The sequence below is a fragment of the Neodiprion virginianus genome, chromosome 6 (assembly GCF_021901495.1).
Source record: "Neodiprion virginianus isolate iyNeoVirg1 chromosome 6, iyNeoVirg1.1, whole genome shotgun sequence".
Lineage (NCBI taxonomy): Eukaryota > Metazoa > Arthropoda > Insecta > Hymenoptera > Diprionidae > Neodiprion > Neodiprion virginianus.
In genome coordinates this window covers 20,161,919-20,183,967 of record NC_060882.1, presented here as the reverse complement: position 1 = coordinate 20,183,967, position 22,049 = coordinate 20,161,919, and the positions used below count along the sequence as shown (strand labels likewise).

General features: G+C 41.2%; 2 protein-coding genes across 4 annotated transcripts in view; one reads left to right on the top strand and one right to left on the bottom strand.

The window, feature by feature from the left end:
• Positions 1 to 1,302: 1,302 nt before the first annotated feature.
• Positions 1,303 to 22,049, bottom strand: part of LOC124306617 (furin-like protease 2) — a 60,314-nt gene continuing 39,567 nt past the window's right edge. For 2 of the 3 annotated variants that reach the window (XM_046767423.1, XM_046767422.1), the window contains exons 3-16: positions 8,513 to 8,617; positions 7,632 to 7,832; positions 7,080 to 7,374; positions 6,813 to 6,985; positions 6,064 to 6,729; positions 5,774 to 5,990; positions 4,724 to 5,123; positions 4,394 to 4,581; positions 3,907 to 4,155; positions 3,303 to 3,774; positions 2,980 to 3,179; positions 2,602 to 2,883; positions 2,317 to 2,504; positions 1,303 to 2,105 (exon numbers count right to left, since the gene is read on the bottom strand). In XM_046767423.1, the coding sequence (XP_046623379.1) occupies positions 1,998 to 2,105; positions 2,317 to 2,504; positions 2,602 to 2,883; positions 2,980 to 3,179; positions 3,303 to 3,774; positions 3,907 to 4,155; positions 4,394 to 4,581; positions 4,724 to 5,123; positions 5,774 to 5,990; positions 6,064 to 6,729; positions 6,813 to 6,985; positions 7,080 to 7,374; positions 7,632 to 7,832; positions 8,513 to 8,617 (3,744 nt within the window). In that variant the 3' untranslated portion in view covers positions 1,303 to 1,997. The remainder of the gene's footprint in view (positions 2,106 to 2,316; positions 2,505 to 2,601; positions 2,884 to 2,979; positions 3,180 to 3,302; positions 3,775 to 3,906; positions 4,156 to 4,393; positions 4,582 to 4,723; positions 5,124 to 5,773; positions 5,991 to 6,063; positions 6,730 to 6,812; positions 6,986 to 7,079; positions 7,375 to 7,631; positions 7,833 to 8,512; positions 8,618 to 22,049) is intronic. The other variant, XM_046767424.1, reaches the window with a different exon arrangement.
• On the top strand, positions 19,849 to 21,223 carry LOC124306620 (cytochrome b5-like). Its single transcript, XM_046767429.1, has 4 exons — positions 19,849 to 20,105; positions 20,446 to 20,574; positions 20,659 to 20,708; positions 20,994 to 21,223. Exons 1-4 carry the CDS (start codon positions 19,992 to 19,994, stop codon positions 21,064 to 21,066), a joined length of 366 nt encoding a protein of 121 aa, XP_046623385.1. The 5' UTR covers positions 19,849 to 19,991; the 3' UTR covers positions 21,067 to 21,223.

Genomic DNA, 22,049 nt, shown 5'->3' with positions numbered 1-22,049 from the left:
ATATACATGTATACTCTTTGGTCTCTGCTTCGTTATTACATCTGATCTACTATTATCCATGATTTAAGCATACATTCTTCTCTCGGGTACCTATATTTTAATTAAATCACTGTTTTTCTACGAATGTTTGAAGAAATTTATTCTCATTAATTTCTTGTATCGCCGACAACTCGGTAAGTACACACAGGCTAAGTACTGGCTTGGGCTTACCATTGCGAAGACAGTGTTACTGGGTAGGTGAATGCAGCCAGCAGCATGTCGAAATCCGGAACCCTCTGATGTTCTGCAATAAGTTCTCAACTCTATCATTGGAACATCTCAGGGAGCGCAAGCGCACGACGATTTTCGGCTGTTACACCAAAGCCCATTAGGGCAACTGTCTTTATATTGTTCAGTCAACGGTAAGGCTAACCCTTTGCATTTTTGGCGAAAATTTTCGCGATTTTGAAAAGTGCTGGAATAAATTCTTTCATGCATTATTCCGACGTAATTTTGCAAGAGAAATCGATTAGGTGCAGCCCCAATACGCCGCAAGCAACGCATTAAAGATACAGTCACAAAATGAGATTTCTTTCGTTTTACATGTGCTGATGGTTCCACGCTCTGTTTGGTACGTTGTCTGCATTTCTTGGGGGTCGAATTAGTCGAGACAGGATCATACAAATCGATTCTGATGATCAATCAAGTGTAAATATCTGCGTTTTAAGATTAAGTAATAAATGAAACTGTTTTCCAATATAATTCATTTATATTTTCATAATTGTGTTCATCATAAAAGTACAATAATAATAATAGTAATAATAATAAAATATCAAATCATGATGAAAAATCGAATATTCACATCATGCGTTATAGATTAAGAATAGTAGATTACAATAGAATTGTTTGTTATTCCCCTTACAAGGAATGCGAAACTACGGAAAATTAATCATATGAAACAAATATAGGTTGAAAATAGAACAACAGAGAAAGACAAATATTAAACAAAATACGTACACAATTAAATGATAACAAATTATTAGAAAATGAATTGAGATGAATCATGGGATATTATTGGAATCACATCGCGTAACTGGGTCGTAAAAATACACAGGGTAACGTCTATTTTTTCAATCTGATGGTTCGTAATGAATTTACAAGAATGTCCCCAAGGATAAATACTACGCTGTTTCTAAAGCGTTTGTTCCTCTTCGATTAGCATTTGTTTCCCTTATATTTTTTAAACATACGCCGATAATAGATAGTTTATCACCATTGCTAATGACTGCGATATAGGTAATGGAGAGATTTATAGTTCTGGAGAAATTTTCAGACTTGTATATTGTATAAAAATGATTCAATGTGTAAATCAATTCTGATACATTTTTTTACAATAAAATGACGAAAAGGGAACTTGAGTTATCCATTCATAAAGTTGAAAAAAGAAGGTATGCTCCGGCTACTACAGTATTTAGAATTCCATCTCACGTTCACTACGAGATTCTTGTACATGTAACGATGAGTTGTTATAAATTGGGAACTAGTCTTGAAACTCTTTCTAGAAAAAATGTTACGGCTAAGCAGATTTAAAAAAGAAAGGATATCACTAATCAGGCACTTTACAATATTTTTTTCTACTATAGCGTGAGTTTTGATAAGTTCACACTGTAGAAACGAACGAAACGCACCGACTTTTTCAATCCAATATGTATAGATTAACTGTACGTATACTCCTAATCGTCCACTAGTCGCACACGACACATTTACATACAGTTTGATAATATTTCTGACATTCAGATCAAGACAATCGGTTAAACTGAGTTATATACAAATGACGATCAGTAAGTCAAAATACTTCTGGTCACTTGCGGACAACGATTTTCAAGGTGCGCTTGCATGTGTCCTGAATTACTATCAATCCTATATCACTATATGCATCTCGTCACACACTGGGCAGATCTCAACTTTGAAAGTCATCTAGGAGTGTTGTCTTCTAGTGGGTGCGACGAAATTCGAGCTTAGGTCATTAGCTGAGTTGTATCATCCGCGTCCATTTCATCCATAGGTTCCACCTGCACGGCCAATTTTGTGTAGCCGAGAGTCGACTCTCTTCTCCTAGATATGGCCTATACATGCAACAGACAAGTATAAGTCTAATATTATGCATAATTAATATTGCATATTAAGTGTCATAGGCAGGGCTGATTAGGTTTTCTCGTGATTACAAATGTGCTTGATTTTCACGTTACATAATCATGGAATGAATTTTACATACACAGCTTCTCTGATTTTACGATTAGTTCAAGAAGCCTAAATTCGTAGAAAATCATGACTAACCTGAAGAGCGACAAATATCGCGGCAAACAAAGCGATTGAGGCAACGCAAATAGCAACTGCAAACGCAGTGGCTGCTGTTACAGCTAATGATGCAGAATCCTCGGTTCTGCCAAAGCTATCTGAAACCCCCTGACCTCCGTCTCGGGAAACTGTCCGCTTTCCAGCTGGAGAGCTATTCCGGCAACCACCTGGATCAGGAAATGTTGACATGGTAAGTGAGATACAAAATAATGTTGAGGTTCATCAAACATCTCACTATCAGACTCAAGCATAAGTTTAACCCACCCGTTGCTGGATTACATATACAACAGTCTTGATCCTCGGCATTATTGATACCAGCTGGACAGCAAGGGACGCATTGATTGTTCAGTTTGTCGATGTGCAACGGAGCAGCGCATGACAAGCAACTAAACTTTCCCGGTCCCGTACATCTCTGACAGCTTGAGTCACAGCTTTTGCAGAGTTGCGTCACCGAGTCGTAATATTGGCTACTGAGACATTCTATGCAAAGGCCCCCATCCAGCATTGAGTGAGCAGGACACGAGGTACACCCTAGCGGCCCTTCGGCTGAAACCAATTTGACATTAGAATGACGTTAAAAGTCCAAACGAATATAGGTTCCCCGTGAGTAATGGACTAGATAATGATCTCATATTTTATCACCTCTACATGTTTTGCAGTAATGATGACACTTCTGACATCCAAAGCTGGTCCTGAAGAATCCTTCGGGACATTCCGGATGACATTCTCCTGCAGCCAATTGCCAGCCTCTCGGACAGGTTACACACTGATCTCTCCTGGGTCCAGAACAAGTCCTGCAGGACATGTGACACTTTGCGCATTGTCCACGATCGCTGTAATATCTGTAAAAGCAATATTATGCTAATTCCTCACTCATAAAAGCAATATTGTAGATTGTCTTAAGGCCTTATCAAATTAGTGTCCGCGACATATGGTGCGTGAGGTTAATTCATTTCGCGACTCACCCGTCAGCACAGGAAGATCTACACTCGCCACTCTGCAGCTGAAGTCCATCATTGCAAGTGGTACAGTTCAATCTGGACGTGCAGGTCCTGCATGTATGAAGGCAGGGTAGACAAAGAGGTTTGCCAGCTGGCTGGGCGACGGAATAGTAACCGTCCTCGCATTGAGCGACACATTTTTGACCCTGCAGAAGCAGTGCCTCTTGGCAGGAGACGCAGGAGTCACGGGTGGGTCCGGCGCAAGTCTCGCATGTCGAGTGGCATCTCTTGCACCGTCCGTTTTCGTAATATTCAGTACTGTCGCACCGCGTACGACTCGCTGGGGCGCAGAAACTGTTGGCGTTCAAGTTCCAGTCACGGATGCAAGTGGTGCAACTGGAGGATGTGCACGTCAAACATCCCGTGGGACACTGAACACACTCTCGCCTTTTCTTATCAGGGCTAAATCCCGTTGGACAAGAAGCCAGGCACGTACCTATCGGTGTGAAAATTGATCTTATAGTTAGAAAGATGCTGCAACTACTAACTGGGACCCTAACAAGTTGTTGAAGTAAAAGTGAGGTGAATAATTTGACTACAAAAACGAAATGAATATTTGAAAGTTTACCTTCGGAAAAATAGAGTCCAGGCCGACAACCGATGCACTGAGTTTCACCGGTGCCATTGCAAGTTTCACAGGATACATGACAGGCTTCGCAGTTATAATCCATCGTTTCGTACGTGTTTTTAGGACAGGCAGCGTAGCACGTGTTTTCGTGCAAGACTAAGTGGTGTTCGCACGCAGTGCAATGATCCGAACGATTTTGGCAGCTAGCACAGTTTGCCTCGCATGGTATGCACGTTCCGTTTTCTAAATCTGAGGTTCGGTATTGTGTTTTAATGACAATTATGCTGATCTGGCTGCATTCCATTATAGTATGAATTTTTAATTAAAAATTTTGACGCTATGGAAAGTGTAAGTGCAAGGTTAAAGTTGAGCGTGCTAACGAGGTTTACCGGTTTGAGAATTTATGAAAGATTTAACCCAAACTAAATGAAGAACTCGAAAAAACACTTTCCACGAGTTGACCGATTTTGATCCCTTTCAAACCTACTCTCATAATATCCCTCGGGGCACTGTTGCAGGCAGACAGCAAGATCCGTGACCAGAAGATGAGCCGGAGCACAGGAAAGACAAGAGTCCTGTCCCGCGCCGGCGCAGTTTTCACAGCTTTCGTGACAGGGCCAGCAAAGTCCGCCCTGATTTGGAAAGCTCCTTGGAGGGCATCGACTAACGCAGGTGCTGAAACGGCACGATTCGCAGAACTTTTCAATGAGGGAGTCAAGAGCAATTGTAAAGAGGTTGACAAATCGGGCGATCAAAGCACGCCCGAGAGTGGTATCAGGGTTGGGAGGAAGGATGGGCCTAGAGAATTTCAACTCACTTATCAAGTCTGTAGTTTTTGCATGCAATGCAATGCGTCGGCCCATCACCGTAGCAACCCTGCGAGTCACACTGTGGATCGCATCTTTGATTTACAAAGCGATCACTGTTTGACGCGACATCATTTGGCAATTGGTTAGTCAGTATTGACGCAGCAGAGCCATCGAGGCTAGCCACGGACTCCTGAACATTCGAAGCAGATCCTGTGAAGGCACCCTGGTAGGTCTGAAACGCAGATACGCCAAAGAAGTCGGAATTGTAGAAGCCCTGGGGCAGGTGGGTTTGTGAGAAGGGGGATAGTATTGAGGGGTTCGCTTGTACCGGATTAAACTGCTGCGTCCGAATCCTAATCGGGTTGGTAGCCGTTCCGTAAAAGATAAGCTGCCATTTCTTCAGTATTCCTGTAACATCGTTAAATGCCCTAATTCAAAAGGTGGGTATATTGCGATTGATACGGAAGCCAAGACGGACAAAGACGACAAAATTAAAATTTTAGATCATATATGGCTTCAGGCAAGGTTCGGTCGCCCGGCATGCATACGCAGGATGACATAGCTGAAAGATGAAACGAAACAAGTACTCGATCAAAACTGTCATAAACGTATCCAACTTGAAACAAGTCATGCGATGATAACACCATATGGTCGAACCTACAAAAGTGAAAAAGCTCAGTGAAGTACAAATGAAAGAAACGTGGAACAATGACACTGTGCAACAAAATAAGATGTCTCGTAAACTACTGAGTGACCTTCAAGTTTTACTCAATTTTATTCAACAAGCCGGTTGTTAAACTGTTTCTCTCCTTGAGTAATGTATGAAATAATGTTTGCCGAAATATATTGACGATAGAAAACTTGGTCAAGAATATCTTGAAGAATCAAACAGCTTGATACGCTAGATCTGAACTTTTGTTGCTCAGTGAAATGCTGCAGAACAAAACAACAAGGCCATGGAATGAAAAATTCATAAAAAAAAAAAAAAAAGAAGTGCACAAAGTATATAAAAACTATGTGCAGTAAAAATGTTCGTAACTACAGTATGCGTGACTTGCCTGGGGTGTTGACGTGGCGATTACCGGCGTTAATGATCTGTAGGGTCCAGCGTCCGTCAGCCTTTTCGCCCCAGAAATGAACGCTGAGGAAAGGCCAGTCGTCGAAGTTTGAGCTGAGAACGTCTCTGGGTCTTTCAAAAAGTAGAGTGGACGTAGTGCCCATTGGGGAGGTTAAAAGTAGCCGCAAATTACCGCGAGGGAAAAATCTCAGCGACACCTAAGGTGAACGAAATTTCAGTGTCCATTGGTAATTCCATAACGGAGAAGAAATGAAGAAGAGATAGTCGTACCTTGCACTGAACGTGTTCAAGGAAGCGAACTTCGTTCAAAGTACCCGCACACCCACTGACATCCATGTGAACATTGAGCGTGTATCCTGGGGTGGGATCGATCGATCTTTCTTCGTTGATTTCCTGCGACTTGCATATATGTTGCGGTGGCACATTTGTCCATTGCTCGGCAAGGCTGACCATGGCCCCGGCGTCCATTAGGCCGTATCCAAATTTGTGAGATACTTTTCTTTTAACGCCGTTCAAAATCCAGCCCGGTTCTTTTTCGAGGGGTCCAGACCTCGATGAAAGTACCACGAGGTACTGCATGTCCCGCCATGTCAGGCTAGGGTTGGCTTCCAGAGCCAGAGCCGCGATACCCGCGGCTAGGGGAGCGGATGCTGAAGTACCCGTATGTTCAACCGTGCATATGTGATCAGGACGAAGTTTCGCGTCCATGTCTACAGTCGCTACGCTCTTGTCGTTTCCGGGTGTACCGGAAGAGTAAGTTGACGCCAGCGTCGAGCTACACTCCTCAAGGTACCACGGTTTGTAACCACCTTGCGTGGCGCTTGATATCGACAATGTAAAAATGCTGTTCGTGTAACCGTCGCAGTTGCAAGAGTCCGTATGACGTCCACCGTTACCCGACGCCCATACGAAGATCGAACCCTTTCCCCTGCGACCCTGAAACGGAGAGTAACAGTGGTCAGCTCTGACTGTAGCTGGTACATTCATTTGCCGACAAGAAATGAAATCAGTAAACTCACGCTGGTGACGCCATAGATGAAGGCACGTCTGGCCAATGGTCCCGGGCCATCGACTGTTTTACCATCATCTTCGGGCCCCCAGGATGCGCTGTAGATGTCAATGTGCTCGGGGTTCAACCCCAATGCTCTGGCTTCCACGGCGTCATTAACAGGTCCGTCCAGCATTCGAACACCTCGAGTAGTAAAATTTCGTATAAGCTTCCAATAATTCGTCAAAATAATTAGTATTGACGCGATAAGAACATTTGGACACATTTATGAAGTTACCTCCAATGCTAGAGTTGTAGGCAACACCGACACCGCAGTAATTATTGAAAGCTATAGCAGCAACCTCTCCAGCACATCTGGTGCCGTGTTTGTTGTCACCATTGTCTCTTGGCATAGGATCATCGTCGTTATCGTTTATGTCTATGCTAGCCTCGTGATCGTAGTTATAAGCGAGATCAGGATGATTCGTCTGAATACCATCGTCAAGGATTGAGACAACGACGCCTTTACCAGTGTATCCTTTCTGCCATGCTGGTCCGATGTTCATATCGTAGCCATCCTTGGCTCCGCCGTTCTAGGAATCAGTACAGAACTGGATATTGGCTCAGTTATTGATCCCTTGCTTTAGTAATGAGAGACGAAATAGGCTCAAAATTTCTAATATTCAAGCATGCATTAAGAGCTTTCGGTTACGGTAGTTAACGGACAGTCGATGGAGAAATTTTTATGCTGAGGTATACCAAGTAGGTAAAAGTGCTTCGTATAGATTAATCGGGTGAACGGCACTCATTTAAAGTGGGTGAAAACGCGTCGATCATTCATGATACTAACCAAGTACCACTGCTCTTTGAAAAGTGGATCTGTGAAAAGGCTTTGAAAAGCAACCCCGCGATTTTTTTGCTGATGATACTGTTGTTTTTGCCTGGGGTTGTAGTCATCAGAAAACGTTGGATAGTCGCTAAAACTGAACGAGGGTCCGCTGAAGTCTCGCTTCTTTCTTTTTCTTTCATGCTGTTGCTGAACCCAATGTACCTGAAACACCAAGCCTTTGCGTAATTCCTTAATAGCTTTGCTGGGCTTTCTTGCGAATGGTTACACTGGGTTCGTCTCTAAACGAGTTCTGCAGCACCAGTTTTTAGGCTTATGTCGCAGTAGTTGACTTCGTCCAATCTAAATATAGGTGGAAATATACTTTTAAGCTGGGAAAACGTGAGATATCCTTACGGGTGAATTGGTACCCCCTAACGCATAGATAATGCTAAATTGCTATAAGTAAAAAATGCAGGGTACGATTTTGCGCCATAGTTGAGGGGTTGTTTCTGTAAGAGTAACTCCAAAATTCCTTCCTTCAACCATTCTCATTTGATCCCAAAGGTCAGGATTCTTTCAATAACGTCAATCTACTGTTTCCTATTTTACCGCACCTTTCCGCATACCGCAAAAACTGATATAAAGAGAGTACTTCTATTGTTATATCAATCAAGTGTTTCATATTTGCAAACATCTACGTATTCATTAATTAAAATGAGTTTACCACTAATGTAGCTTATAATCATCTTACAAAAGCGGATTCGCATTCAATGAAATCGTTTATATATAAAGTAACTGTTCTCTTACCATTGTAATATCGCAGTTGAAATAGAATTCCGATTTTTTTCAAGCTTGTTTCTCAATCGTTTAGATAACCGATATGTCTAAAAACGTTTACTCACCTGCGGCTCATTTTTTAGTGCTTCATGATGAGGATCGCTTGTTGCCACCGACCGTTTGTGGACGTGTTTGTGCGAGAAGAGGTAGTAGCCTTTCAGAGAGCCGACCTGAAAAGTAATCAAGATGCGATTAAAACCACACTCGTCTTGGCAACTCGGCCAAGCAACATGTTCAACAGAATATTACGCAAAACTAGTTCTACATGAATGTTCTTGTGTATGAAACTATTGTGACGCAAATGCATAACTGGCAATGAGTGCGACTTTATTACTATACGAACGCAACAATGATGTCGTAAGCCTATTAATAATAATTGTTGGACACCGTATAAACGAGCCAGGGGAATGGAAACCGTCTCAGGTTTTTGTCCTGCTGATTGGCAGCGAGGATAGGAAAAAACGTAGCTAGTATATGACATCACTTAGTTAATCCAAGCAGTGAAATTTTGTTCCCTTATTCGCAACATTAATGATTATTTTGTTCGCAGAATAATTCTCAAGGCATCCCTGATTCCGCAAGGTTTTCGCGTATACCTCTTCGTTACCAAGGAGAAGCAGAATACTGACATGAAACATGTAATCTTACTGGAGGAAGTCTGAAATTGTTTTACTAAAGGCTCAGACGTGACGTCGAAGATTCAACACAGGATTCATGCCATTATCTCGAAAACCTTAAGGTGCAAAACTATAGATCCTGAAGTGATCGTGTGCCACAACGAAAATGTGTTACTGGCGGGAACATCTCGAATTATCAAAATATACGCATTGCGAAGAATTTTTGGAGAATGATTCAGTCCTTATCTAATTTCTCGAGTTTAACACGGTGTTGGTTGTTACACTAAGCGGACTGTAAACGTTCGGAAAGGTTACAGCAAAGCGTATTCCTGAATAAAAATGATGTTTTCTGTAGCCTGCTTGGTCTACTGAATATCTAAGTCCTTTTTTACATCCTTCTCGACGGCCAAGTCTTTTGGGATGCTGAGCACGTAGTCTATAGAATTACGTGCTGATTTTTTCTTCTCTACACGAACAAGACAAAGCGAATTGGAAGACGTCGAATAGTTCGTAAGACGAGGTAACCATACCATTCGCGATTCTAGAATTACAAATCATCAACCAAAGGTCGGTTCTCGTTTGACAGGATGTGATTTTTACGAACATGTTCCTAAGTTGTCGAAGCTTTCAAAAATTCAGTATGTAACCAATGGTATATGGTATATTCATTCGGTTCATGTGACAAATAAGGTATCATTAGCCGACGCCAGGTCATGGTTATCGCTGGCGATCGTGGAAATGACGAGTTTACGCAGTAAAATCAATAGCAGACTATCGACAGTCGCCGGATTTTTTTCTTTTTTTCACTTATGTCAGAGTATGTAGCGTTCTCTCAGAACTATCACCTAGATCCTTGACTCTTTTGTACACGTTTGTTTGAATGTCATCTTTCTGTAATTCAACTTTGAGCTTTTTTACGTCAAAGCAACACACACTATACGAATACTGAAGCATTTGCATAATGACGTACTTCAATTGTTCGTCAACTTTCTAATGAAAATGAAGTAATATTTGAACACACCTGTCACGAGCAGTGTCAATTAGTTTTCAAACAATAAGGCACGTGTCGTCCTGTCAAGGTGATTCCCACCTTTCATAGGCGACGTATAGATGCAGGGTTAACTTGGTCGTAAAGTGGAATTACCAGCATCAAAACGTAAAGGCACGTAAACCTAGTTCGGCTGGGTTCGCGAGATCGTGTGGTTATTCAAGCATCAATCTGACCCACGAAAGCCGCAAGAACCTGTACTCTCTAAAATAAAATTGCCGGGTCTGAATCAGTTGTTTTAGAATTGGGTCATAACCCCAGTTAGTACAAGAAACATCTCATTGGCAAAAATTCCCATGTCAGCATATTGATTCACCCGTCGTGTAAAAGACGTTCAAACAAAAATTTTATCATAAAGTTGACCAATGGGAATTTGAATATACGCTCGTCACCGTAATGTGATTAATTTTGGTGCGTAGAAGCGTCCACGAAATGTGATACCTCATATGCCGTGTACTCGTCAGCACAAATTCTGTCCCGCCTGATTTCCCTTGATGGGGTTTATGATGTATAAATTTTCGTGGAAACGGTTAAGACCATCTGGTTGACAACGGGCGATATTATTTGCACAGCGGTCGACGGTGTTCAACAGATGTGAAGGGAAATATTCGAGGACGGAAATTGTCGGATGCTGTTCTTCACTGCGTACTATGTACAAACTACAACTTCAATCCCAGTATGGAGTCTTGCGTGTGAGTGAAAATACGTTATTTGTTCGTTATCGAAAACCACTTTATTACGCTTTTGATGGAATGATTATTTTCGGTGAGATCGAAAAGAGATTTCATACTGCCCCCGTACCATTGAAATGCAAGATTAGACGATGTATCGTCTTTTACAGCTTGACATATTAGTTTATAGGACTGTGAGACATACCTTATCGTAGACACGCGGGGATGAAGATGAATATATTCTTATGCGGGTAGTTCATTCTTGGAAAATATCGGATAGGCTGGTCTGTTGTCACAATATTCGAAATGATTTGCAAATGCATTAACTTGTTCTACTGGCATCGATTTGCGCACAAGTCTGAATTGGATTCGAGATTAAATTGCTTTCCTATAAATTGGCTGTTTACCCACAAGGTTTAATATACGAGCGCAAACTCTACAATGCGCAACTGGCACAGCTTGACATGGTTCTGAGAACTGATTGCTCCCATGAATGTGCCGCAACAACTATATTAATTCCGCAACGTGACAAGAATTATTGCTGGCTTGGGTTTTCAATTTTATTACCATCGAGCGAAGCATAATAAATTTACAATCTCCTTATCACTATCCGAAAAAAGACCAAGAAAGCGCATTTGCGGTAAAAACAGAGTCGAACTGACTGCCTCTGGCATGTTCGTTCAATCAAAGGAAATTTAAGGGAGCCGTCTTTAACGTTCTTTCCAAGAACTTTGTAATTTCCTGCTAATTCAAGTTTTCCTGATAACCAGGCAGGAAATTTCAGTCAAGAAACTTCTGTGTAAAAGTAAGTATGAATATCAAAGTAGTGTATAATGGATCCAAAAAATGCTCGTACCATAAAGTTGAAGAACAGCACTGACCGAGTGCTCAGACTAATGATTCTCAGTCCAACATCAACTCCAGTTCACGAGATACTACATCTCTGAGTAATCCATCGTATACGGGTGACAAACTTTTCTGCGTTTTTCAACTCTGCTCAAAATTTGATATCACTCTGATCTAATTGTACGTGCATCTACTGATTTTATTTGGCGTTGAAGGAACATCATTAATTTCGTATATTTCATGTTGGTTGTCACATTACTTGACGTAGGTATATTTGATATCCCGTAGAAATTGTACAAAGGGGGATATTAAATCAGAGTATAACATGTGTCATGTAGTCGAGTGAAACCTTCTTGTCGATATTTCTCGTTAGTTGTGAATTGAACTCCGACACGGGTCCCGTACCAACCGTTGATCGGATGGTTGCGAAATTGATGGGTTCGAGTAACTTTGAATATAAGCATTGATATAATAATCAAAATGGCAAAACTCGCAAGAAATAAGGAGGTATGTTGTTGAAACTTCTAACGGGAGTGACTTGGGGTATTTATCGAGTAAACAGCACTCTGCGCGTTGCCCCGTGGGGACAGTAAAACAAAAATACTTCCCAAAACCACGATTGTTCGCTTCGATATAAGTATATCCCAAGGTGCCAGTGATAAGGCTGTACACGTTCTGAATCCGGGAAATTTCATTAACAATACTGTTTGAGGGTGGTCGAACTTCGACCACAAAGTGCAACTCGGTTGAAACTCTCGTAAGAGGTGATTACGTCACTGATTCCAGAACTGGGTGAGATCTAACTTAACTGCAATTAAATTATTTTTCACATTCCATATAGTCCAAGCTACTTGATGGAAAGATCCATCATTACCTTTCCATCTAATTACACACGTACATTATGAAAATCCGATTCAAGCAAACAATACACTGTAACCAAATCAACTTGAAGGCAGTCAAGCGTTATTTTACTAGTAAACGAACAAATAGATCGATCCCTCGGGTAAGGGCCAGTTATGTGTTGAACGGGACATCAACAAACAACCCTTTTTATACAAGTGATAGCCATCCAACTCCGTACTATGAGTTTAACGTTCATAGTGGTTGGTTGTCGCGTAACTACTGAGGATCCCAAAAGAAATCCAATCATATATAGAATCTGCCGAAAGGATCTCGAGTTTGTATTACGAGAGCAGTCTGCCTGTTGGAAAACGGAAAGTCAACATTAGAATCTGCTACACACGGGTGAGAGGGGAGAGAAAATGAGATTTCTTCTCACACATGCATGTACACATACTGGTGAGATGTGTCTACAATTCTGTTTCTTTGTGTTTTTCTATTTCTTTCCACCGTGCTTTCAGCGGGCAATTTACGATTCACTGACCATTTCTCTTCGAGTCTAGCAGTTTGAGATTCTGACCATTGTTCAGACTAAAAAATACATCTCATCTCGTTGACGGCTGGTTTTAGCTGGAATAGAATATACGTACGACGATAAAAACGCCGTACCAACTTTGCCAATACATTATTTATAAGCGGACGTCTTGACGTTCTGTGCCGAGAGAGACAGAGATAAATTTAATTATTTTGTTTTAACGTTCTCGCTTATTTTCCCGAACGGATCAGGCTAATCTGACTGAATGGTCGTAAATCTGGTAGCGAAACTTAAAATTTGCTGTACGGCAATAATCCTACCACGGGAAACATTTCAGCCGTTTTATTGGAAATCGTTGAAGAAAACTGCGGAGGAATGTAGAGAAAAAATCAAATTCGACCACTGTCAGACAGATGGACGCGATCTGTATAATAGTTTCGAAGAAAGAATGACGTGACAGCTATTACTTGGTGTTTCAAGTGCCTTGCATACCAACAGAACGAGACAGTGCGAAGATATAATTGATTTACTAATAACTTAAAGAGATCATTGACTCGGTACAATCGAATTAACGACGAATTTACCGTTAGGTAATCGTTTCTTTATGAGTTAGAACTGCTATTAACGATACGACGTTTTGGTTGTGCTCTGAAGACTGCGCTTTGTTTGCTCACCGTCGGATTTACCTCGCAACTTCAGGAAATTCGATTGGTGCATGGGCACGTATATTTTATGTATACATGTTTATCGAATGGTAAAAAATCACCGGGTAAAATAAATCCAAAACAATAGAAAGAACTGACGAGCTTGTTGAGCATGCTGCAGGGTTTATGTTTATTTACCGTGCATCCATCCATTGGTATTCACTTTCGTATTCCAAGCACACAAATCTGCAGGTAGATGTGGCGCCTGATAAGCTGCAGACTGAGTGAATATAACAACGTAGTTATTCTCAAGAGAAAATCGATGATCCCTATCTCGTCAATTGGAGTTGCTCGGAGCTGTGACATTATACATACCAATGCGGATAATTCGCACGGTCAATCATTCCTCGACATTCGAAGTATGTCTCAACGATATAAGAGCGTTTCCTCGTCGTAAGATAGGGATAGATATTCATTCTCTACCGGCTCAATCACGGATTATACTAATGTTTTATTTTTTTAACAGATAGTTGCAAACTTGTCGAAAGCTTTTCGTCTTTCGATTCAACGTTTAGGTTATTTCGCCAGTGTCATACCGCGTCGAATACGATGCTTCTGATGTTTAAAGAAGCTCGTTGGAAGAACAATCCCATCACTGCAGATTGCAGCGCTCGGAATTAACCCACATTTGTATGCAAGCGCATCGTCCCGCCGAGTGTTTACCCAAAATGACATGCGCTCCTTCTGTTTTATTCGCAATTTCGACCCGACTGGTCCATGAAAAGTAGAGTCAAATGGCCAAGTTTGTAGGGCAGAATAACCAAAGGCGATTTTGCAGAACTAGATTCGTAGCAGCACTTCTCGCAGTTGGTTCTTTCGCACGCCCCATATCTGGATCAAATTAGTCGCAGTCTGCATAATTCGTTCCTAGTTTGACGCAGTCACCGAAGTTCAAGATGAGTAATAAATGGAATACCACATCACGGGTGTCTGAACCTCAAAATAAGCGAGATTGTGAATAAATAAACTTCTTCTTTTGACGGAAGTTTTACGAAAATATATTCGAATGTCACGGGCGGCTCTAGCTTTCGATTATTCAAATTCGCCCGCGGCTCTCCTTATCGGTCGCTCATCATCACGTAGCTGTAGGTCCTTTATATAGCGAAGTAAAATACGTGAAATGCATCTCGGATTTCTGCGCGTATAATATACGATCAGCTAATGGCGCTCGAGAAACGGAAGTATAACTAGTATATCTATTCTTCTTCGAGGACTCTCTTCGTCCGGTACGAAATAAAACCTCCGCGGAATTAAAAACTTGTATTCGAATCGGGTATCGACATACGATAAATATTGAATTTATTGGTATGTGTTAAAAATGTTAATTCGTTTTCATCCCGCCAAACTAGGGCAGGTTCTTTTACCCGTTATTGATGGTCTGAAATTCCTAGGTCTTATAACTAGATGTGTTTGGTTGGTAGGTCGAGGACTACGGTAATCCGTCAATGTCTATTGGGCTCTTGGGCGATATTTCCCGGCAGGATTCTTCTACGTAACCGAAGCTCGTCTCAACCGATGAATCTACATTTCGGAGTTATACGCTAGGGGATACAATTTTACGTTACATCACCTGCGCACGGAGATCGTTCACACCGGGGTGTCTTGTTTGCCTCGACATGTTGAGCCCAAACTGGAAGGGATGGTGAATTGTTAGTCGGTAACGTCATGATTAATCATTTGCCACGTCGAGCAGACGACGGCGAATACGTGGCGATTTTCGTTCAGTTGTTGCGGTATATATATTTCAGGTTTTAAACTTTCAACGATCGACACAGATTTAGGCTAGTAACATTCCGAAAAATATTCAGGTCACGGTTGAAACGCGTTAGAAATTCATCGAATTATGCAAAATCGGAAGAATTAGATAGTGGCCGATGATTTACATGATTTTCGATAAGAATCCAGTTTCTTTCCGGAAACCATTTTCAATATTTTAGCAACAGCAACGGTCATCGAAGTTTTGACTTATTGTTAGGATTCTTTAGCAGTATCTAATACTACGTTACACTCGCGCTGTTCGACGGTCAAGTCAGAGCAAGCAATACGGTCGAAATCGTTTATAAAAAAAAAAAAAAAAAAAAAGAAAAAGAGAAATTAGTAAAATCCATTTCTGGACGTTGTTTGGCAAGCAGACAGAACGGCTGCTAATCAACGAAATACGTCTACGATATGAAAATTCTGATTTTTAAAATCATCGATAAATCTATATTCAGCCGGTGCAGATTTTCATCGCTGGGTCGAGGAAGAAAGAACAGCACGTTCATTAAAACGGTATAAGCGATGTCGGCGGGTTTCCGACTAGTTAGATAAGTGAAAGGTAGTATGACAGTGACATAAAGCGTTGTAACTCGGGTATTATTTTATGAGTATATTATATATATAGTTTTATGGACGTTCGTCAAATCTGCAAACGGAAAGACATACACACGATGTATCTCGTCCTTTCTTCGTTTGATGTTTTACGGTGTTGCTAAAATCATTAGCCTACTTCGCGAGAGATAAATTAATAAATATTTCCAGTATAAACACACTACTAGAGTTAAGTAACGTTGAATTATTAATAATCGGTCAAAACCTACAAGTGAAATCGTCAAGACTGTACAGTCACGTGGAAAAATTGAATTCAGATATCACTGTACGTGTTTCATTCATCGCATAACGTTGCTGCGGAATTGACGTGAGAAAGTTGAAACAATATTACCACTCGTACATCAATTAAACCGATAACTTGGTAAAAGTGAAAGTGCACAAGATTCATAAATTTGGAAGAGTACCAACAGCGAATCAAAGTATCGGTCTATCGTGACTTCCGTCCAACTCCCGCATGATTTCTGTGCGTCACTTTCAAAAAGGGCTGCATCAACATTTGCGAATATCCCGAATGTTATCCGATTCTAACAAACTGCTGTTCAAAAAACTTCTGTATAGATACGAACATGGAGCCAACGACAGAGAGAACGTTTCATTCATCTGACAAAACTCGACTCGTACCGCGACACGGAGAGACACTGTTGATGAGATCCCAAGTAAGTTACTTGCCAATAATATCGCTTTGTGTCGCCCGAGTCGAAACCAGTATCTGGGCCACCAATAAACCATAATTAACCGGCGACCAATAAACCGTATCTCTGATCTGAAACCGGATTCAAACTTAGTGGGATGCTTGTATGCATGTGCATCTAATATGCTTATGGAAATGGTTAGAAGTTATAAGTTACAATTACTACCTTAGATCCCGAGTTCAAGAACTATACGTGTATGTATATGTTAGACTGGAGCATTCTGCTGCGGTTTCTAGACCGTCATTTTGGCTACATCGAGTAAACGTATCTGTACACACACATGCGCGCACACATATAAACACAAGACCGCTGTGTACAAAAACAGTTTGTCATAACTATTGGAAAAGTTATTCCTGAGTGCAGGGCATTTGTGACGGGTATGCAATTTCGTACGTGCAGGTCATGGAAACCGAGTATTTTCTACCCGGGAAACTATTTCGAGAGACCCCCTCTTCTTTAACGATCCGTGATAAAAATAAGGGAGTTTTTGGAATATGTAATTTTCGGTTACGAGCTTCGCCGCCTACCTACTATTCTACCAATGTACATAACTTTTCGATAACCCACGCGAGTTTGACACCTATTCTCGTGTTACGTTACTTTAGCGTAGAGAGAATGATCTATTGATATTTTAATACGCGGTTATTCTTGCCCAATTAACCGCATTGCCACGAGGCGGCGGATTACCGAATCAGTTTCTTTCCTCGATGACAAAACTGTAGAAATGCGACGACCACGAAAGAATAATCGCTGGTGCTTGATGGCTGATGATATGCTATCAAGTCAAGCGATCACTCCGGACGAGGGTTGCAAATAATGCATTACTTTTTTAATTACATTAGTGTTTTCATTAAAACATTAAATTTAACGATGTAATGGAAATAATTTCCATTGAAACATTAATTTTAATGATTTAATGGAAATTATTCCCATTAAAACATTAAATTTTATGATTACTACATCATTAAATTTAATGTTGTAATGGAAATTATTTCCATTATGAGTTGAAAAAGTAATGGTTAATGCATTACTTTGTCACTAAAAAATTTGCAACCCTGCTCCGGACTGACGAAGAGATTCAAAAGTAAGTGATAAACCGTTACGACCATCTACGAATTTACATAGAAAAGTACGAAAGTAATTTTACAGCCTTTCGGATATTCCAAGAATTATTTATCTCAGTCGAAACAGGTGTAACGAATTCTCCGACCTATTACTCGTTACTGCACATAGTAACTGAAATTGTAGTAAAGTAAACAGGTATACCTGGCAGAAAACCGTTCAAGTTCATAATCGTTGCCCGTCTTGCGCAAATTATATTCCGTATAACTTGTTCACATGCGTATAAAAATCACAACCCAGTGAAGATTGCGGATTGATCTTTTAGCTAGTGGTTAAAACCTGATTATACCGTAAGAGCGAACCTCTGCGTCTTATACGCAACTTGTCCGAACGCATAAGGCGAACTTTATGAACTGGAGGGGGTGAGGATTCATCGTACACGACTAATTTGATCATAGGGATGGACATTTGACTATGCAGAAGTACCGTTGACGTAGGTTACATTCATATGCATATCGGTGTGCTTCTTACGCTGTCGCAATCGTCAGTGGCCTAGCTCAAACTTTTTGCCTCACAGTTTCTTTGAATCATGGATCTCGGCAACGTGTATTATTATACATATATGATACGCGTCTTATAACGTGAACAAGTATTCTGCTATAAAAAGCAAAGCAAAAAAAGTATTACGCTACCGTCACTGTTGTCCGTCCATCGAGTAGACGTATAATACGTAGACACATATATTATTATACGTATATGTACCGCATACAAGACGAGGTCAACGATCCTCAGAAGTCTGCGGCATGCTTTGCTTCCGGTATTTCAATAATGACAAATCATTGTTAATCAGATAAACCCGTGCAGTATCGTTTCAATTCCCATACGCGAGTGACGTAGTATCCCATATTTGTACAGGCTTTTGTAAACACTTCGTGACGAAAGTTAATTGTGATTTGATTCGTCGAACATTATCTTTGAGAGAGACGGACCGATGCAACGTGATTAAGAAGAATAGACTACATATCTAGACTACATGCGCGAAATCAAATAGTCTTTGCATTTGAGATTTTCATACCGGATCTAAATGCAGCCTGTGAATTGAATGACGAGAAGGGAATTACCGGCTTTTCACTGTCGACGATTAGAGAAGTGATTGGACATTCGACGTCAGCGTTTCAGCGCCTGCAGGTATGTACGCGTTACGAATGAATATTGTTCCCTCCCTGCTGACATTTCGCGTCATGAAATGCATCGAGTGTCGAGAGAAACTGTTTTGCCGAACTCGATCCGGGACCTGAATTCAATGAGTTCGAAATATAACAAATAAAGGCCGTTTCGCAGAACTATACAATTAGTGTTTGCCGGAATAATGCAAAGAGGCGATAACGCGAGATTGTCGGTAACGAATTAGTGATATTAATGAGATCACATGCAGGAATACACGCTCGTTAAACGAACCACATGCCTGATAAATACACTCGTTTGATTCAAAGAATTTCCGTTTACGCGCAAGTCCCGTATGCAGCGTTAATTCTCTCTTTGGATATAAAATGATAAATAAATCATCATCGACATATTCAGAAAAGTGTTGCGATTTCATTCTCGTTCATCGAATGGTACGGTAAATAATTTCATCCGACAAATTAACCCCGATAAATCGATATTTCACAACTTGAATAACACGTAGTGGAGAACCTGTCCGGCAGAAGAGTAATCGCTTAGTCGTATAAGCGCGATAAATATGTTAAAGCGTGTGTAAATATCGCGTAATAGTAACCTTGAATGACAGCTTGAGAGAGAACTCTGTACTAAATCGTCCAAGGGCTCCGTGCATGCATGGATGTAGATCTGGAGCGTAACGGAGAATAACACCAGCATACAAATACAAGTAGTATGAATCGAACAGAAACGCGCTACACTTGCGTATGAATAGTGTGGGTGGCTGATTGTGAGCATGAGTCGGAATGATTTTTAGAGAAGAGAAGGGGAACATCTTGAAGAGGGGGAAGCCGGTAAGAAATTCTTGACAGTTGGTCGTGAGCGGTAAGTGAGGCAACAACGGACGTCAAAGTAACGATTACAAAGATTGCTATATTCCTTGGATTGTAGATTATAGAACATATACCCAGATATTACCCCCCCCCACGGATAGGAAGAAAATGGCTGGAAACGGCGTGTTCACGCTGAAAGAAGTTAACGATCATCGGGGAAGAGAATCGTGCTGGATTGTCGTCGACGGGAAAGTCTACGACGTTACCAAGTACTTGGACCAGGTATGTGGCAAAGCTTCCTGTTAATCCATACAAGAATCTGCATCGGTACTCGGCTATCCCTGAATGGGGGGGTAGGGGGGGGTAGGAGAATTACAATCTACCGTACGAAAGTTTGTTGCTCGAGTCGAACGCAACCTTTGCAAAAGAATGAGTTGTATAACGTTTGATTTATCTGTCTCCGGCGAACGTTGGAACTATACTATATCCAAAGCGATTTCATTTCACATCGCGGTGATGACTATTGAACTTTATAGATATATAACACCGCAGTAAGCGACACTGTCTGTGCCTCGAGCTATGACGGGTTTACGTTGTCGTGACGTCATTGATCGTTCCACAGCATCCAGGCGGAGATGAGGAGATTCTGAACAAATCTGGAACCGACGCTACGAAGGCTTTCGCTGAGGTCGGACATTCCAGCGACGCTAAGGAAATATTGGGAACACTGTTGATCGGACATTTGCATCGAGTAATTTGTGAAAAATTATATTTCGATTCGATCGGTACTGTAACTTGTCGTCAATTTTGAATCTGTTTTGATTTTCTTTTTCAGGACGACGTCAAGGCATCCGCCTGGAAGAACTACTCACTACCTTGGTCAAGGTATAATACACGACTCACTACCAGTTACAATCTCTCGATTACTCCACGTTGCTGATTTCATAAAAATCAACGAACACGCAGACATTTTGTTCCCCCTTTTTCCATTCGCTCTCTATCTCTCTCTGCCGCAACATCGTTAAAACTCGGTCAACGAATACATTATAACATTAAATTTACCGGATCACGTGTGGGCAGCAAGGACTGCTAATATTGTGACTATAACGTTATAGCAGTAGCGAAAACTCTGAGGAGCATGGTTAATCACCCGTTTCACACCCATTTCAGAATCGCTGTGGTGGCTGCTGTTCCAGTAGCCGCCATCCTGGTCGCTTCGTTTGTTCATTTCAACCGAAAGTGAGAAGACGAGTTCATCATTCCGCGTCAAGGCATTCAACGATATACGTGTCGTTTCGAACTCGCGATCGAATGAAATAATGTTAGCGATAATTTGCTACACGTCAAATTCGCTGTCCTGCAATAAATATTCAGCCAATAAACGTTATAATATTCTATAATAATCTGCGCCACACAAGCCGACAAAAATTCACTGGACTGAAAATTATTTGACGCAATTATAACGAGGATGAAATTCATGTTATACCGTACTGCCTGAAATAATTTTCGCAAATTGTGCGGGAATGGATTATTTTCTCGTAGGCTTCGACTCTATCTTATTAAAAGAAAGATCCCCCCCAAAAAAAAGGAGTTTTCAATATCATTATAAAAAAGTGTTATCGCAGCAACTCTGTAACACCGATCAAGAGGGGTTTACACCTTAGGCTCACTGTCAGACTCGAGTACCTTACTCGATAAATTTCGATTGTTTAAAAAGTTGCAACACGGTCTCAACGTTATACGTATCTGTGCAGATATTTGTCAAGTAACAAGCTTGTCACACCCGATGTGTTCGATTGTCACGAAACTGTATAACACACTTGCCAAATCAATAACGAAGATAACCATACCGATAGTTTGAGTGGTTCGGAGTTGACGCGTTTGCATCGAGTTACGTACGTCGACGAGCTATCGCCGCTACCGAGTTTTCGGCGGTAACGAGGATTTTGCACACACGATCAAAACGGCACTGATAATGAGATTTCTAGTAAAACAGACGGTTGCGGTTTCGGATTAAAACAAGCGTGAATGTGTTTAATTCTATGCGACGGGTGTGCTTGCAAGCTTATAAATGTGTGCGGTAGGCGTGTATCGCAGTATTATAAACAGTGTTGTACAACCCACGTATGCGTCGTCGATATGAAGCAAAGCTTCGTGTAAAGAGCGTGACATTAATGACATGCTAACGGTATGCTAATAATATCATCTTGATTATGTGTGGCGCGA

What these genes read in the sequence shown, in the direction of transcription:
- LOC124306620 (XM_046767429.1), top strand. Translation starts at nt 19,992, where the DNA reads ATGGCTGGAAACGGCGTGTTCACGCTGAAAGAAGTTAACGATCATCGG. An exon ending in TTACCAAGTACTTGGACCAG is followed by an intron (nt 20,106 to 20,445) that starts GTATGTGGCAAA and finishes ATCGTTCCACAG; the next exon opens with CATCCAGGCGGAGATGAGGA. An exon ending in TACTCACTACCTTGGTCAAG is followed by an intron (nt 20,709 to 20,993) that starts GTATAATACACG and finishes CACCCATTTCAG; the next exon opens with AATCGCTGTGGTGGCTGCTG.